General features: G+C 39.1%; 1 protein-coding gene across 3 annotated transcripts; it reads right to left on the bottom strand.

Annotated features, from left to right (window-relative positions):
• Positions 1-529: 529 nt before the first annotated feature.
• Positions 530-17546, bottom strand: RB195_000390 (uncharacterized protein; the record flags this gene model as incomplete). 3 transcript variants are annotated; one of them, XM_064196706.1, is made up of 24 exons in its annotated part: positions 530-594; positions 668-795; positions 1871-2016; positions 3070-3134; positions 3195-3266; positions 3549-3735; positions 3800-3947; positions 5015-5127; positions 5458-5542; positions 5608-5744; positions 5810-5917; positions 7433-7542; positions 8424-8547; positions 9125-9134; positions 10895-11074; positions 12643-12741; positions 13454-13584; positions 14061-14138; positions 14589-14750; positions 14811-14886; positions 16337-16457; positions 16520-16600; positions 17241-17358; positions 17544-17546. In XM_064196706.1, 24 exons carry the CDS (start codon positions 17544-17546, stop codon positions 530-532), a joined length of 2547 nt encoding a protein of 848 aa, XP_064052585.1. The 3 variants fall into 3 exon arrangements, with proteins under 3 accessions (XP_064052585.1, XP_064052587.1, XP_064052586.1); XM_064196705.1 differs by lacking the exons at positions 9125-9134; positions 10895-11074; positions 12643-12741; ... (6 more) ...; positions 17241-17358; positions 17544-17546 and having other exon boundaries at positions 8424-8472; XM_064196704.1 differs by lacking the exons at positions 530-594; positions 668-795; positions 1871-2016; ... (10 more) ...; positions 9125-9134; positions 17544-17546 and having other exon boundaries at positions 10888-11074.
• Between the last annotated feature and the right edge of the window lie 63 nt (positions 17547-17609).

Raw genomic sequence — 17609 nt, 5'->3', positions numbered from 1 at the left:
TCGCATGGTTGGTTTCCTAGCACCAAACATTCGGGATAAATCCCCTAGTACTTCTTTTTACCTCATGGTGAAAGGTACTATTCTAGGTTCTAGGTATGACAAGTTACTATTCTCTGACCAAATAACAGCAGGACTGAACCTGTAAACACAGTAACACAGAGGAGATGTTCGCAGTTTCATTGTTGAATATTGTAACAAAAATAGCAAAAAAGAGAAAGTGAGCAAAATGTGTGGAAATACATCATTCAACGAAATTCACTACTCCCAACCACAACGTATACCGTATTTTCGAACACGCATTTCCTTTAATCACTTCAGATAGTATCTTACCACTTAATAAACAGAAAACATCACGGAGTGTATCAAACTGTAATAAAACAGTTATGTGCAAAGTATCATCTACAAAGATGATTCGAAATCCCTTCAGAAGGACTACTATAAGCAAATAAGAACCGAGACGGCATGAATAGGTGTAAAGCCTGATTTTAAAGTGAACAGAAATAGATACTAAATTCAGATCACTAAATCGTTAGAATTGAATCTTCGGCGAAGCATCGTCTCCGGTGAAATTTTGAATTTCTTGCCATATAATGCCTAAAATAAAGTTCTTTGCGCAGGAGTAAAATAAAAAAAAAACCGACATCATCGCACCAAACTCGAAACTCGCCTTTCCATTCATCCCTGGACCTGCTGGGATTATCATTTAACTCAAAGGAAGAAGTTGCAGTTGGCTCATCAGTGGCATCTACATAATCAGCAAAGTAGGGATGTGAGAGCGAACCTTCCACGGTTAGCCTGAGAAAAGGAAACAAAAAATAACTAATAATAGCAAGCTTAGCTTGAAAAAGGCATTATCCTCGCTGTAGTGACTTTTTCATGGTAATTTTGCGCTGCAAAGCATGTATTCTCGAGTAGTAATGGGTTACTCATCACCTTATGTTCTCTTCCACTTCAATTGAATATCAAATAATAAAAAACGGACGTCACCGAAAATAGAGCTTCGATGAGAAACTAAGCATTTGTGATAAGTATCACAGAATATGTGTACTAGATACCTAAAAGAAGAGCTAAAACGAAATTATGCTAACACGATTTTTTTTTTGACTGATAAGTGATTTATTAAAACGATAGGATCTAGACCTCATTTTCGTTAGTGGCAACTCATGGACGCAATATATGGATTGCACAAAATGAAATATGCATAGAAAGACCAATCAGATGCAAGTAGAAACTGAATTCGAACAATTACTAGAAAGATTTTATAAATCTAACTGTTAAACCAAGAAAGCATCAGTCCAAGTACTGATAGTTTCACATCTGCAGACTCCTTGTATATTTGGATATAATGAGCAACAAGTGTCCCGACTATTTCGTAGGGCAAACGATTACGGAAAACGCTCAAGTAGAAAAGCGAATATGTAATTACGCCTGGAGCACTATTAGTGTTGGAGACATCCGCTGCGATTGCTTGCAGCCAGCAGTTGCACAGTGGGCAAGCATGCAGCTACAGAATTATTTTGAGAAGATTAAATCATATTGGATTCTGAACCTATTCGAGGAAAGTGTTAACATGATCCCTAATCAATGATCACCTGGAAAATTGTATCAGCCACTAAATTTTAAAACATCTCGAAAATCCCTTCAAATTTTAATATATCTTGCAAACTGATAATGGAATGTGCTTCAAACCTGATATTTTTCAAACCTATAACATTCAAAATCATCATTCAACCAGGACAATTTTAATTTTAAAAGTTTTATGCTGCGGAACTTGCGATTTTTTTTTATCACTAATTGACTTTCGGCGATATTGCACTAGTCTCGCGTGTGTGATTATCCGAATCTTCAAACAAAAGATAAAAAATATCACCTCTTTTCAGGATCAAGCACAAGGATCTTGTCGAGAAAATCAATGAATAACGGTGGGCATCCGGCGAATCGCTGTGAGAAATTCTGACGTTCATGATGTGGATATGATTCGACTACTCTACGTGTTGCAGGACTATTAGCTTCTATCTGAAAAGCAAAAAACATTGTTCAAGTTCGAATGAATTCTCGTACTTTGATGAATTGGCTTCTCAATCGTACCTCCGTGAAAATTTTTGGTGATTGATGACGTGATTTTTTCAAATGACTGGAAAACCCAGATAATAATTATCAGATTTCGATAGGGTATATGAAAGGTGCAAGAATTTGTGAAGCGACACCTCACCATCTTCCCCAATTCCTCAAGATGAAATTTTATTGTGTAGCCTGTACACGGTGAGACAAAAGAGTGACAGTGCAAGAGTGATGTTCGCATCTTTTGAAGCCGTTAATATATTGACACATACGCGTTTTGCGTGTCTAGGGCTTGGAAGTAAGGTGTTCTTGGGGATTTTCAGAAATTTCTCAACACAGAAAGAATCTGTATAATTCTGCGGTGGAAATTTACGGAAACTGCTTGTGCTTTAAATTTTACGAAGTCGCTCGATAAGTTAGGGACGAAATATTTAAAAGTATTCTGCATGCGCTAAGTGCCGCATCGGCTCTTTATTCGTTTCATCCGTTATTTTCGAACCTTCCATATGAAACAACGTTCAGGAAAACATTTCGAATTGCAGTGAAAGGTCTTTACAAATCCAGAAGTCACCTGGATCAGGAACATAAGACTGATCAGTTGATGCCGATGATGCAATCCTTAAGAATAACGACGTGAAATTGACAATTGAGAAGATAACGACATAGATAAACAGTTGATTTGTTTTTTCGATGAAGCAATTTCTCACAGCCACAGAAAACGCCACAGTATTCCATTTTACTAATAGTATAGTGTAGTTGCTTCCTCAATTAAATCTATCAGTCTTAAGAACCCGATTAATTTGATTTAGAAATTCGCAGAAGGTTTTTAGGTTCGTTTTCTTCTTAGTGTTGTAGTTGCAAAATTTCAAGAACCTCATCTACTAATGAAGAAATTCAAACATCGGAAATTTCCCCAACGCTGTCTCTAACTTTTGTTTTTTTTTTTCGAGATGGTAAATGATGAGATTCAGAGTACCGAACCTTATTTATTTAGACAAAACCACCAACCTTTCTCATCAGGTCTTCGTCAGGGCTTCCGCACAAACTCGTTATCATCTCATACTGCGCATTTGCTTAACATATAAAAATATGACAGTAACGAAACGTAATAATTAGTGCAATCACAAACTTACTGTCTTCCCCAGGGAAGAGAGGTTTCCCAAGCATCAATTCTGCTGTTATGCAACCAACAGACCATACATCCACTTAAAGAAATTTGAGAATATCACATTCTTTCTAGCCTTCTCGAAATATATAAGAAGAGCGTGAAAGAAGTAGAGTCTCATATTTTACAGTTAGCTAAACTAAGTGTAACGTTTCTCAAGGAGCAACTAGACCTTCTCCATATCTAGCGATAAAAATGAAAAATTTTCGAGCCTTTACATACTTTTACTTCATGTAAAGCAAGAACAGGTTCAAATTAACAGATCACAAAAGAAATAATACACTTAAGAAGGCAAAAAAAAAACAAAATTTTCTACCAATACCTTGCTCGTTGTAGCCGTCAATATTCCAATAAATGACTTCCGGACTTCGATACCATCGCGTCATAACATACTGAGTAAGCGATGTCTCTGTGCGTTCTAATGATCTAGCCATACCGAAATCCAAAACTGTCAAATCGCTGTCACTGGTCAATGCCAAATTTCCCGGTTTCAAATCTCTGTGGATTATCTGAAACAGTTCTATGACGAAGAGGAGAAGAGATTACCCATGTACTGAGAAATATCGAACATACATTTGCTGAATGAATATACTTCAAGACTCTCAGCAGCTGATATATGATAAAAGGAACGTGTTCAGGAGTGATGTGAGTTCTACCAGTAACTTTTTGGTCGTGCAGTATTTTCACTATGCTGTCGCCGGCAAACTCCGTAACCACATATCTAAATCCACCATAATCATTTAAATGATAACATTATGACCTTTTGAAGTGGTATTCACTTTCGAAAATGTATAATTGTGTTGTAAGAAATTGTTCCTTGTAAATTTAATTGACCCGTGCCGTAATTGAAGCTGAAAAGTGGCGCAACAAGTGAGATTTATTGACTCGAACATCCCGTCTTCTGCAGTAAATCTTCAGACAAAGAGGCAAAAGACGATGATAATTAACCAGGTGCCTACCTTGGAGGCAGCACAACAAAACTGTGATGAGCACCGCCATATACTAGAGCAAAAAGGTAGAGAATCTCATAATCGTCTGTATGTGTAGGCCAGTGTAAGTCAAAACTCGCAAAGATCGAGAAGAGGAGCGGGTTCATTGGTTTAAGTGACATATTCGTCTGTGTCCGTCCATTTCTGGGTTCTTGCTTTTATTCCGGGACTACCGGTCTTTTCGTGCATAGATGCGATATGGAAGAGCCAAACACTCCTCAGGTGAAGGGGGTCTAGCTCATGGGGTGCAGCTCAGGTGATGAGGATCCCTTTGCCAACTGTCCGAAAGTGAAAGGATCCCTTCGAAAACCGTACAAAAGTCGAGGTTCTTTCGCTAACTTTCCATAGAATCAGCCTTAACCTGGATTTATCCGGTAAAACCCGAGGAGGAAGACCCACGCTAACTCGATACAGTTCACAGCAACATGAAAATAACTGGGATCCACCCTGACCTAGCACATCATCAGCAAAGTGATGTGGGGTTACTGAGGAGGTAAAGCAGACCACCAAACGAGACAGATGCTGAAGAGCAAGAGGAAAACATTTGATGACATTTTCCAAACAGTTCTCTAATCATCACTTTGGTTAATTCTTGGAAGATATTCTCTTCATTAATTCGCCTCCAATATTAAAAATACTGGGAGCGGAGAACAAGCATGGGAACATACGATGGAACAAAAATATTCACAAAGTTCTGCTCTCGCTACCATTTCCAACAAAAAAATACATACTTCGATGGAAAAAAAACGTACACTCTGAATAATTTGAGAGATGAAAACTCTGAAAAGTGTTGACTCACACGTCTTTGAACTCATGCTCAACAGTGTTCGGCGTGTATAGATCAATAGCACGAATGACGCCATCATGTCTCATTATTTGCAACAATTTAATCTCTCTGTATATCATCCGCGCCTGAAAGCCAAAGTGTTACTGATGTTATGCCGCGGAACTTTCCAAACAACAAGTGGATTAGGAACTTATCTATTTAATCTACTGAGTTGCAGAATAAGTCGAGAGTGTTTCTTCAAAGTGAAAAATACACATGGAAACAGAAATTATTTCCAAAATGTTATATACCATTCAAGAGAAACTTTTCACTCTATAAGACTACATTACTAATGATTTGAACTTCAATAAGCCTCGTTTTCTTTTTCTTTTTTTGTAGTATGATCAGAAGTATGCTCGGGAATCTATGGGACTCTCTTTACCCGCTGCCAGGCTCAGGCTGTACAGTAAGCATACCTGCAACTGATCACAAAACGGATCCCTGAACTTCTTTACAGCCACTGCACGCACTTCTCCATCACGACATTCCACTATTGTTTTGCTGCGATAAAATGTATGTATCAAAACACTTGGAAGAGCTCATAAAAGACTAAAGAGAAGACGTACATTACATTACCATAAGCGCCAGAACCAAGGAATTCGATGTCACTGCGAGACGTTGAGTAACCCTCCGGAAGTGCAAAACTAACGGTGTTCACAGGTACATAGTTAAATCTTCGTTGAACAGGTTTGCATTCCACCGGCTGAACAACAGGATGTTTATGAATATGTTCATAGCTCCGCTCGGATCATTTCCTGAGTTACCAACAGCCGATTGTGCGTCCACCACGGTATCTGAAGTCGTTAATCCTGGACCACTTACATCTGCGTCATTTGGTGAAGGCTCATCGTCACTACCGCCGTTTGCAACAACACTCTGCAAAGATTACCACTACTCGTAATCACCATAAAAAGTTATTAAAATTTACTAGTACACTAATAACAGCTACTGTTAAGAATGAACACAAACAAGAATAGGTAAATGTTCTGACATAATTGACGAAAGGACCCCCTTCACTTTTAGAGGATTGGCAAAGGGATCCCCATCACTTGAGCTGGACCCCATAAGCAGGACCCCCTTCACCAAAGGAGGATCCGGCTCCTTCCTATCGCACCTATGACCTGAACTGAGGTCCAATCGGTTCAAGCAGTGAGCTAACGGAGAATTTGAAGAAGGGCTGTGAGGGTTACCAATAGTTAATGTATGTTTAAGATTCAAGCAAGGTAATGGATTAACATCGCCAGATGTATTCGAGTAATTTGGTCACATCACTTTCACTAAGCTCCAAGAGAGAAAGCGCGCGACTTAAAGATATGTAAAACGTGTAACAACGGCTAAACAAGAAATGGCAACAGCTCTGAAGTGCACGTATCTAAATATTTCTGGAATAAAATTCCTGTGAATATTCTGTTGATAACAAGATTACGTCTTATCTATCTTGTTTAGATTTTACGACTGCTTTTGAAAGAATACTTCTTTGCTGTGACTCAGTGACAGTGAATGTTGTTCTGATGTCGGCATAGTGGACGAAGGCTTTTCCCGCAGAAGATGATTCATGGGGCAAAAAGGTAATACTCAGATGGCACAAAAAAAAAGAGGAATGACCGTGTGAATTCTCACTGAAAGAATTCTCAAGAGGTGCCGGATAGATACTTCATATCATATACCACATTAACTTTGAGCTAATTTTCTAAAGAATTCGTGCATGAAAAGAAGTTTATCCACTACATTTTCTCCTAATAATTCAGCTTAGGCCATTGAGCAGCGAAGACAAACTGCAACAACAACATCATGTTCTGGACGTGCGCTGCAACTTAAATCATCGTAAGAAACGACGTCTTCCACGCCTTTTTTACGACGATTAGGAAAAAATTAGCGGAACCACGCTGTGTTCCCCGGTCTAGTACCCAACTCTACGCCTTAACAGTGGGTTGCGCACCACATCAAAATCGTGATACGCTGCCTTCAAAATGAGCGGGGGTGAGCCAATGTGTCCAGTTGCGTTTCCTCTACGACTGATTTTGGGATTTAAGTGTATTCTTTATCGTTTACAAGAAACTCTAACCATATACAATTACTAACAAAAAATGGGAATGAATTGAACTCCAACAAACCAAGGTCTTGGAGGTGTCCTAGAAGCGAAACAGATGTTAAAACAAATGGAGAAGGACTTCTTACGACTATTCGATCCTATTACTATGTATTGCTATATGAAGAAATCGTCAAAAACTACGAAAAGCAAAAGGAAGAGAGGTTTGGCCAATTGTGACGATAGATCGACATCAAATCGAATGTCATCAGTTATGTTCCAAAATGTAATAGTTCAATGAAGCTGTAGGTAATCAGTTTGTCCAAAAAAAAGTGGAAACAATAAGCTAAATCAAAACCCACCGCTTGTTCGTTTCGAACACTCCCTTCCACCATATTTTCTTCAATGGTTTCTGGACGAGCAACGGGCGTGAAATTCACGATCGTGCGCGACTTGTGGTCATCGATAGGAACTGAACACGAAACCATCAAGAAAGTTTGAATGGCACCATTTCCACACTTACATTACACCTGCGGCAAACGATGTCTTAGTTGACGTATCAAACAACCAATTAAAGAGTTTTGCTACTATTTAGTTTTATAAGCAGTTTCAGAAACTATGTGTTGATGAAATCAACAAAAAAAGTAAATAATGGCCGAAATGAACAAAATTCAGGAATGTATGCATTATCATTAGAATTAGAAGAATAGAATACAAAAAGGTTACAGAAGCTATAGAATTCGATGTAAAACATTTGCTGCAAAGGCCATGAGCCATCCAGCTCAAAAATTAACTCAAATCTCACATAATAATTAGGCGACCACATTACTACAACTTAATCAGGTGTACTTTCGATCCGAGAAAGCTTAGAATCTGTCAGTTGTCTTCAGCCAAAAAGTTAGTTAGAGTTTAGTACTATTCCATATTCCTGTAATGACATCCAAGTGACAATGCAAAACTAATTTAAAGATGAAAGCAGCACTACACTACGGGACGGTCGTTGCCGGAGACTTCAAATCAGCAAAGCAGAGGAAAAGGACCAAATTTTGCATCCTATTTCCTTTAAATGCCAATCTTTTTGATTTTAAGTGATTCTGGTTCCATCGGAAAAATTTGTTGCGCAACAGAATGCCAACAAAATCCCAACATTATAAATGAATAAATAGACAAACGTCAGTAGATATTTCGCTAAGAAGTTTGGAAGCTGCTAAAAACTTGGGATTTCTAATTACACTACGGTGTGGCAGTTAGGGCGATAGAACGATTTTTTTTTACTGTTATGGTGTATTCGAACAAATGCGCTGCCAATTTATACGAAATTCCAACTTCTAAAAAATGTAAATCGAAACAAACCAAATTTTTTCTCTCGCACGAGGTGAAGGCAGTGGAATGAGTTACCCATTAACGAAACGGGAAAGGTGTACTCAACGGCTACAAGAAAGTCAGGATAGCGGCGATCACTGTTCCGGAACTCAACCTAGGTGTAATATGAGAAACAGCACGAAGAGAATATGAAGGCAAAGAATCACTACCACCACGAAGAGAGGAAACCACAAATTTCGTTGAGAAAGGAACACTTCTCTACATTTACTCGAAGTAAAGCGCGTTGTTACACGCGGGCGCTACGGCTGTTCGGCTGAAGTGTGCAATGAGTTCTCTCCACAGTATGCGGAAAACTCTCTCCGACCTTTTTTTTCTTTAGAAGTTTCTAGAAGGAGTTTCTTCAGAAGGAAATTGTTGAAGAAACTACAGAGGATGAAGAGGTCTGGATGTTTCCTGTGCACTGCGAAGGAAGTTCAGGGCACGCCCGCACCGAAGACGCGTCGCGTCGTCGTGTACAACACGTTTTACGCCGCGTTTTATATCTAATTCATTGCAAGTTACAACAAAGACAAGAAACCAATACAGTTAATACTACGTTATACTGATTTTTTTGGTACCCGAATTGCTTTATGCACCTTTCTCGTGTCTTACTAACCATAACTAGATCGAAATCGTTCCAAAATGTGAACAGAGTGGGATGGGAGGCGTAATAGATGAAAGAAATCACCAACCTGTGGATAACTGTAGAAGAACGGCCTCTAGCCAAAGGGAAAATCACAGAGGAATTCAAGAAAAACTGACAAACTCCATTCAAGGTCTCACCAAAAGAACCTATTTTAAGAAAGATTAGGCTACTGTCGCAAGGGCAATTCTTAAGCTACTATGTTTCTGAATTTGAGAGTCCGAGAGAAAAATGATGTTATCGCCGAACATGAAGGAAAACTACGAGTAGGGGGTTCAGGAAAAACCCAAGCAAATTAATTACGTGCAGCCGATCGGTGGCCTGGAGTACCGACCGACGCTACGCCCGCCTCTCCGCATGATGTTTCTACTTCGACGAACTGATCAAACTTTCAAGGTAGTGAAGTAATAAAACGCAAAGGTCACAACGTGGTAGTTGTTAGCAAACGAAGAGAGTTGTAGGAAAATGAAGGGAGAACGCGGTGTACTTCCAAGGATGATAGAATAACAGCAAATTAAAGCTGATTAATTGATCCAGAATAGCTGTGATCTCCGTTGACCTTACGCTAAGTCACGCTTAGTATTTAGTGTCAGACATTCACTCTGCCGCTTCCTTTCTTTGCAAATAGTATTCATGCAAGGTGGGCATAACCTACAGGGGAATTCTAAAGCAAAACTAATTCGCAGATTTCCAAATCCGCTCTGTGTAAGTGGAGTGATAATAGTTATTTAATCTCCTCGGCTTGCAAGAGAAACGATTTTACCAACAGAATCGTCGAATACAAACGTAGACTAGCGATCATGGAGCATCCCATCCATAAGATATGTCTGCGTAGATATTCTGCAACCGTTAGGCAGCTTTCGTCCTTGGCGTAAAATGAAACATTAAGAAGTATAAGTTTCCAAAGATTTGTATGGTGTGTGAATGATAAAAATTAGTCGAAAATAATTAGGACTTCAAGTACAAATTAAACTAAGCTTCTAGCATTTCAAATTTCGAATTCTGATGAAAAGCATGTAACTCTTCGAATTTGACGCACAACTCCATCCTCTTGTTCACTATCTACTCAAACTGGAACCACTATAATCATAATTGGCACTTGTTAAATCTCTGATCAAGCGTACGTAGGGGCAGCTGCGACAGCGAGATGAGCGGGGCATCCGGTAACCAAAGCAGAACGATCTGCTGTCGTTTTTGACACCGCTGCGGAATTTTTGACCCAACCACCTAAGGGTAAACTGTGACCGATGCTATGGGTTCCTCCTGAAACGCACCCAAACTACAAATACTAAAGACTCCACGAAGTTGGAAGTCAACATTGTACTACCGATTGCAATGGCAAATACAGAGTGGATTGATATGCAAGGTACAAGTGAGAAAAGCAAGAGAACGCCCTCGGAATGAACACGACCACTACAGAAATTTCTTCGCAAAAAAATCAAAGGAACATTTAAAACTTCTCCAAGTTCTGCCGAAAGTACTCCTTGGAAATACTGATAAGCAGTGTAACAATTTCAAACTTGAAAAACCTTGCCTCACCACTGAGACTAATCAGAAGAAAAAACCCAAAAGCGACGAAGAACACCGATGAAACGTAAAGGTAAGTTATTTAACCGAATTATGCGGTTCTAAAGGCAAATTGCAACACAACAAATACATTTACTATAAAGCTTAAACTCTTTACAATATGAGCAATGCTATGAGCATACTAATTCGGCAACATCCCACGAAAGGTTCATCTCAAACGGTTACAAAATCAAGGGAATGAAATCGCAAAGAGTCACATATTCGAAAGGAATGATAAAGCCCTGGCTAAAACTGGCTATTTTCACGATAGCGTTGGCGGATTGAGCTTCTTGCCGAGGAGCTTCTGTTGAGTGGCCCAGCACTCTTCGATCGTTTATGACTTCCACTTTCAGTCGACTGCTTTCGAGTGACTATTGAACCAGCTCGTCTCTGTTCTGCAATAGATGATCGGGTTTCCACACCGGATTGATGCCTGAAAGCAAAACGAGAAAACATTTATGCAGTTCTGCATAAGAACGCATCAATGGCAAACCACTAGAATTTATTCAACATGTTTTGAAAAAAAGTGTATTTTTGAACAGAAGAAAAGAAGTTGTAGAAAAAATTTCAGTGGTACTAGAACTAAAAAAGAACTTCCTGCGTAAAAAGCGCGCTTAAGACTGTGTTGCCTTTCCTTTCCTGTGAACTCAAATCTTGCAGAGTAAATGCACGAGCAGTACACTCCAGCCAGATGAGTATTATCATGGGAGAACAAGCTTGTAACCAAACGACGAAGCAAATGACTGTGCAAATGTTCACAGTAGATTCATTACGTTGGCAATTTTCGCGGGCAAAGAGCAACAAAGATTTCGCAAATCCCATCTGCAGGGGTTAATCGCTGCAAATGGAGAGACGTTCATTGTGTCAACAGAGTCATAATGTCTTCCAATGTTCTCCCTTCCAAGCATAAGAGCAAAAATAAGGTGCACGTCGTTGTTTAATCCTATTGGGATGCGCCTAAGCGTTCGACTTCAATTTAGAATCGTTCGAGGTTTACGAACGCGTATCTATCGTACACAATGACCTACGAGTGTAACTGATGTACCAAGTCAGTGTTTTTGTCATCCTAGACAGGTTTGGTACCAGTTTATTGACTCTAGAAGGATGAAAGGCTTGCTTGGCACTAGTACAGCTTCGAACCAACTATCGATCGTGCAGTCACAGCGGAACCTCTTAGTGACTGCGCCACAACCGCCCATCTAAGCATCATACTATGCTACTATAAAAAGTAGTGATTTTCCTCTGCTCGACGCGAGTTTTGATGTACACTCATAGATCTTTCGCATTAAACTTAGATGATTGAACCAACACCGAAAACTTGGGCGATAAGCACTATAATCCTGGAACATACTTCTTCACGGGTTACTTTACAAACTTCTGTCGCTCGGAGCAAGAGTTCTACATGAGACCTTAGGTGACAAGATGCTGTACACCCGACTGTGATCTTTCGGGTAGCACCATTCTTCGCCAGAGTTTGCGATGACCCCACCTCGATTCCAACCGCTTTCTCCATCACGCCTCTTCAGCGCAGCCTCTTATGCAACTGCACCGTGTTTCATATCGTTTTGACTCCACTATCCTTACAACCATGTACGCAATTGCACAATACTCAGATAGTTTTGACTAACCTGTATTTAGAAGTTTTATTAATGTTAGTTCTTAATAGAATTTTATTTGAAATAGATTTTAGAAAAACAATAGAGCAAGTAATACAAATACAAATGAAACCTGAGCAAAAAGTTTCCAAACTTCTCGAAGTTTTTGAAAATCATTTATGAATTTCTGTGAATTGATTGTTATGCTTTGTCAATATGCTATGTTTTCTTACACTAGTACTTGTGCTAAAATATCATGTCATCAGTACTCTAGTTTGACAATCGCATCTATAATAATGGAACAAAAACATCAAGAACTATTGCCATGTTCAGGGATTCTCCCCTGACTAAAAGAAGAATACAGTAATTAGAAGAAAACTACTAATCACACGAATGTATCACATACCTCGCAACACTGGTAGCCCGCAACGTATTGTATGGACTTGCTATGAAGATACTACTCGGTGACTTTCGATGTAAGGATAGTGTAGAATATCCAGGAATACTGAAAAATGAGCCTGCATTAATTAAATATCTGAAAACCAAAAATAATTAAAATGAGTTAGAAATTTACGAATTCAAATTCACGAGGAATTCGTTTCTGACGTTAGAACGTGTACTTTCGTCCCACTTAAGATATATATATATATGCATAAACAGAGAGAGATGTAGAGATGTAACTAAATTTTTGCGTAAATGCATATACGAATGTAGCATCTGAATCGATATGGAAGATGCATTTGCATTCAGATACATCGGGAAAGTGCAGCTTAAATAGGCTATTTTTCGTGAGGAGCTATTCGTTCACCTATTTATCACATGAACTTTATTGATTTCGAACCGCTTATGACCCAGACAGAAACAAAGTTATATCAGATCATCACATCACGATCACAGATCTAGTTGATTTTCATGTGTCTTCTCTTCATAATGCCAGACCTTCACATATAGGACTACACAAATGTGTCCATAAATGTGATAGATACCAGACCCAGATTCTGCTTCCCCGGCATAAGAGCTTATTCTCCTACTTTGTGAGCTTCTTTCAAAAAAGCGAAAAATAAGATTGGCATTTTTGAGCGGAGCGGTAATCAATGATTACATTCGAGTACCTCGCTGATGTAACAATAACATGGGGTTAAAAACGGATATTTGCTCAAAAGTCACTAGAAGTAATTCACGAAGGAAGCTGAAGGTACGCCGGACCACAAACTTACACTGGAGGGTACAACTTCATTTCATCATGCGGACGAACAATTGACGAATGTGCATATTTGTTCTCTAGGACAGGATAGGCAGGAGGTGGAAGTGGCTGGTATGGATGCTTCTCAAATATAGGAGGTGCGGCCTACAACAACAACCCTTCACCACAGTAAAAAAAATGAACAGATAACTGCGAACTGTTCACCATTGGTACACAAGGGTCATTTGATTGTGAATACGAATGAAAAATTATAGAAATACTTGCAAAAACCAAAACTTTACAATAATCTGCATTGCACAATGCATTCTGTGAATGCAAATGTCTCACTTTCAAAGGTTATTCAAGGCTGGACAGATTGTCTAGTCAAACGGAAAGGCACGAATGCATTAAAAAGTGATTTTAGAGAAAGGCAACAAAGTTGTTATTTTTGGAACGAACACCGGTTAATGCTGAGACATATCCTAGAAATCACAATTTAATAGTTCACCTGAATAAATGCAAAAAAGGTTTGCGTCGGTAAAGATTATTTCGTGTTCCAGTTCTATCAGGTTAGCAATAGTTTCAAGCATGTAACTTAATTTCCTTCAACATCTTCGTTGAGAAACATGTGAAGCACCCACCTGATATGTTGTTGTTATTGTCGTCACTCTAGCTGGTTCATCGTGTTGTTTTGTATGGTGTAAATACATCTTGAAAAACTGAAAGAGATTTCTGAAATCGTAGTTTTTATACCTGGAAAACGCCGATGTCACAACCGGTCGTTTCTAATTTTGCGGTTAACAAGGAACCGAGAACCTTGTATATTGAACAAAGTAGATAGCAACTCGAAAAAGTAGCTCTCTACTTTGTTTGTGGTTACTATAAATAAGTAAGAAATAAGGTACATGGTGATGGATGAGATACAATATGACTACTACATCCAAATTTACTCATATCAGTTTCTAAGAAGCAATTCTCTATCCTTTCCCGTGACACCTATTCGGTAAGCTTAATTGAAGAGGATAAAAACTGGTCTTGGAGTTTGGATGAAAAGGTATCAGTAAATAAACATTTCCTTTTTTGTGAAAACTTCGAAAAAAAAGATTTAAGTGTAAGTGTATAAATGTACAAAAGTGTATAAATAAGTGTGGAAGTGTATGAATACTCACGCTTGAAGTAATCAGAGAATAAAGAGTAGCTGCTAGTACAAGAATGACTCCTAGGATAAAAAACAATGGTCCAGCAACTTGAATTGGTGGTGGACGTTGTTTGCGATCTGATGACCATGTCCAAAACGGTGAATCATGCATAACAAAGAAACCCATGTACACCTACAATAATATCTAATATGTTTTCAAATAGTATGGAAAAACAAGTAGTAAATAGTATACCATGAGAGCTCCTCCTAAAATCATGAACACGCCAAAGGCACAGATGCACACAACGGATGATGAGCCTCGGAATTTCCTGAAAATTTCATAAAATATGAGTATATTTTACGTGAATGTAAGTTACTCACATAAAATAGTGTGGGTATAGTCTGAACATGATCACTGCTGTAATCATATGCAATTTAAAAAAAAAGCTTGAGAAATTCAAATTGGCGGACCAAATAATCGCATAACTTGTTTTGTACATATTGTTAAATAAAATGTCCATCATAGTATATTTGTATGTTTGTGAGTCATCAACTAATTTCTATACAAACTTTTTTAACCTGACTATCCATGAAAAATCTCTTATCACAAATTGGAGAGACCTATTTTGCTTAGGAAGCGTTCCACTTTCAGTGGATATTTCATTGTAACCCACGATCCCAGTTTCGCACCATTCGCCAATCAAGTGTGGCAAGAATGCAGAAGGAACTGAGATATAGTAAGCTCAAAACGACATTAAGCACGGTGTAGTAGCGTAAGCGGGTGCGCTCGAAACGACGAAGTTGGGATCAAAGTGGGAACATTGCGATCTGCAGCGATGGGTGGTGTTAGCAAGGGTTCCACCACCCGCTACGCTAAACCGCGGCGCTTACGCAGTTGCACCGCGCTTCGTGTGGTTTCAAACTGACTGTATACGAGGGTGTATAAAAGTCACACATTTGTTTCCGAATAGAAAAAGAAATGAGGGGAAAGAAAGTAGGCCATCCCAAAAATGCCCAAAACGCTACCTAACAAGGTTTCTTGAGGTCTCAGCCACTCAACAGGGTTGGTTGATTTAGTTATTACGTTATCTAGAACAATTACTTCAAATGACCAAGTATCCTCTTGCAACAACACTTATTCACACACTGATTTGTATTCACAAGGAGACCCCAAAGAGCGCAGTTCGGGTATGAAATCCCTCAACTCGCGTTTGTAGCCTTCGTACTTCAGGCGTACGTTTTCACTGCTCGCGTTCGTCTTCGTGACTATACGCGAATTTCCACAATCAGAGCGTGATCACTGCTAAGATAGTTATCCAATTCATCACTCAAATTCTTCCTTGAACTTCGATGCAAGCTCCTGACACATAATAATCAAAGGAAAATCACGTGGAGTAAGCAAGTCAGCAGCGGCAATTTTTGCCGTTATGCAAATGAATGGGAAGGCGGATTCTCGTTGATTCGGCCTTATATATGGCGATTTTCGGAAATATGTCGTGACCAACCTCTAAGTAACAGGAATAGGAATAATCAATAAACAATTTTGAACGATTTCTTGAACTGTAAGGCTTCCAGACCGAGAGATTTAAGGAGTCATCACGGCGAATTTTCCTCAACAAAAAAGACAGATCAACTCAGGTGATTATGCTAATTAACGTAATTACTAAATTAACCAACCCTGTGTAGTGGCGCAGACCTCGAGAAACCTGCTTAGGTAGCAATTAGAACACTTTTTGGGATGTCCCAAGGCGCTTATCGTCAAAAATGAAAGAAGCTTACGTAGTGCGGTAAGGAAAAAATCCAAAGTGAGCGGGATACAGAACATCCCATCCCTTCGGATAGTAATAGAAGTAAGGATCTCTCTGAGCCATGGGTCCAAAGTGCAACACTCGTTGATTACCTACAAAAACCATTTAGAATACGTTTGTTTTTCTTCTGAAAAACTCTACACCTACACCAAACCTGTCCATTGAGATGGGTCCAGCTCACCGGCACCAGTCTGTATCATTTCGTCCTTCTTGTGAGTGACTTGATGTAGTTTATCTAGAGTGCCAGAAATTTACTATACAACATGAAATAACATTAATTCATTTATTCTTGATTTCATTTACAGATATACGTAACTTTAAGGAGTGTTTTTCTCCAGCTCCCCCTACCAACATCCTCTAGAGATAACACTTCCCCCGATGTCTAGTTCTGCTTTACTTTCGAAACCAAAATCTTTAGATATTCTATATTCTCTCCAATTAAGGTAGGTCTACTACAAAACCTCTACCTACTTTACAAAATCATGAATTCTCGCAATGAGGAGACCGTTTCGTATGATATAGGGGAAGCAAGCATAACATTTTAATGAATACTCGGAAATATATTTCAAAGAAAATTGTTTGAAGTGTTCAGCTTTCTGCCGCTTCCATCAGAGGCTCAGAACTCGTGGATCTCAATGTGACTAGTATCGCTTGTACAATCGACCCTTACTTTCTGGAAGATGTATCCACAACAATAATTTGATGTCTAACTTATCTGCACTGCTTTATGCAATAAAAACATTTTGTGTATTTCTTCTCCAGCTTCTGTACACGCCATATGATCCAGGAATAAAGTACAGATTTTCTTCGCTGATTTTTTATGCGTCTTCTCTCTAGACTGAATGAGATCTCGTGTCATAAGCATGAATGCCCACTTTGTGCTCTCCTCTTCCGTTTCTGATGCTGTCGTTCCGTCTGCTTTGAGAATAGCAAGTGAGTCCGAACGCGCTCTTGGCCATTGAGTGTGGTGGAGCGACCTCGCTTTCCGCCCATCTAAATTATTACTATGATTAGTAAACCTCTCAAAGGGATGTAAGATCATCATCCATGTCCGCGAGAAAAAAATCAAGTCACTTCCTTTTTGTAGATGTTGGTTCGAGTCCGGTCAGAACTTTACTCCGCATGAGAGTCATAGGCTGGCAGTTGAAAAAATAGGATAATCAGGACGTCGGACTCACCATTTTTCAGGAACTAGAGATGAGCATTCATTATGAGAACATTCGACAATTCCCGGAACTTCTTCA

This window comes from Necator americanus, chromosome IV (assembly GCF_031761385.1).
Source record: "Necator americanus strain Aroian chromosome IV, whole genome shotgun sequence".
NCBI lineage: Eukaryota > Metazoa > Nematoda > Chromadorea > Rhabditida > Ancylostomatidae > Necator > Necator americanus.
This window is presented reverse-complemented; position numbering and strand designations above follow the sequence as displayed.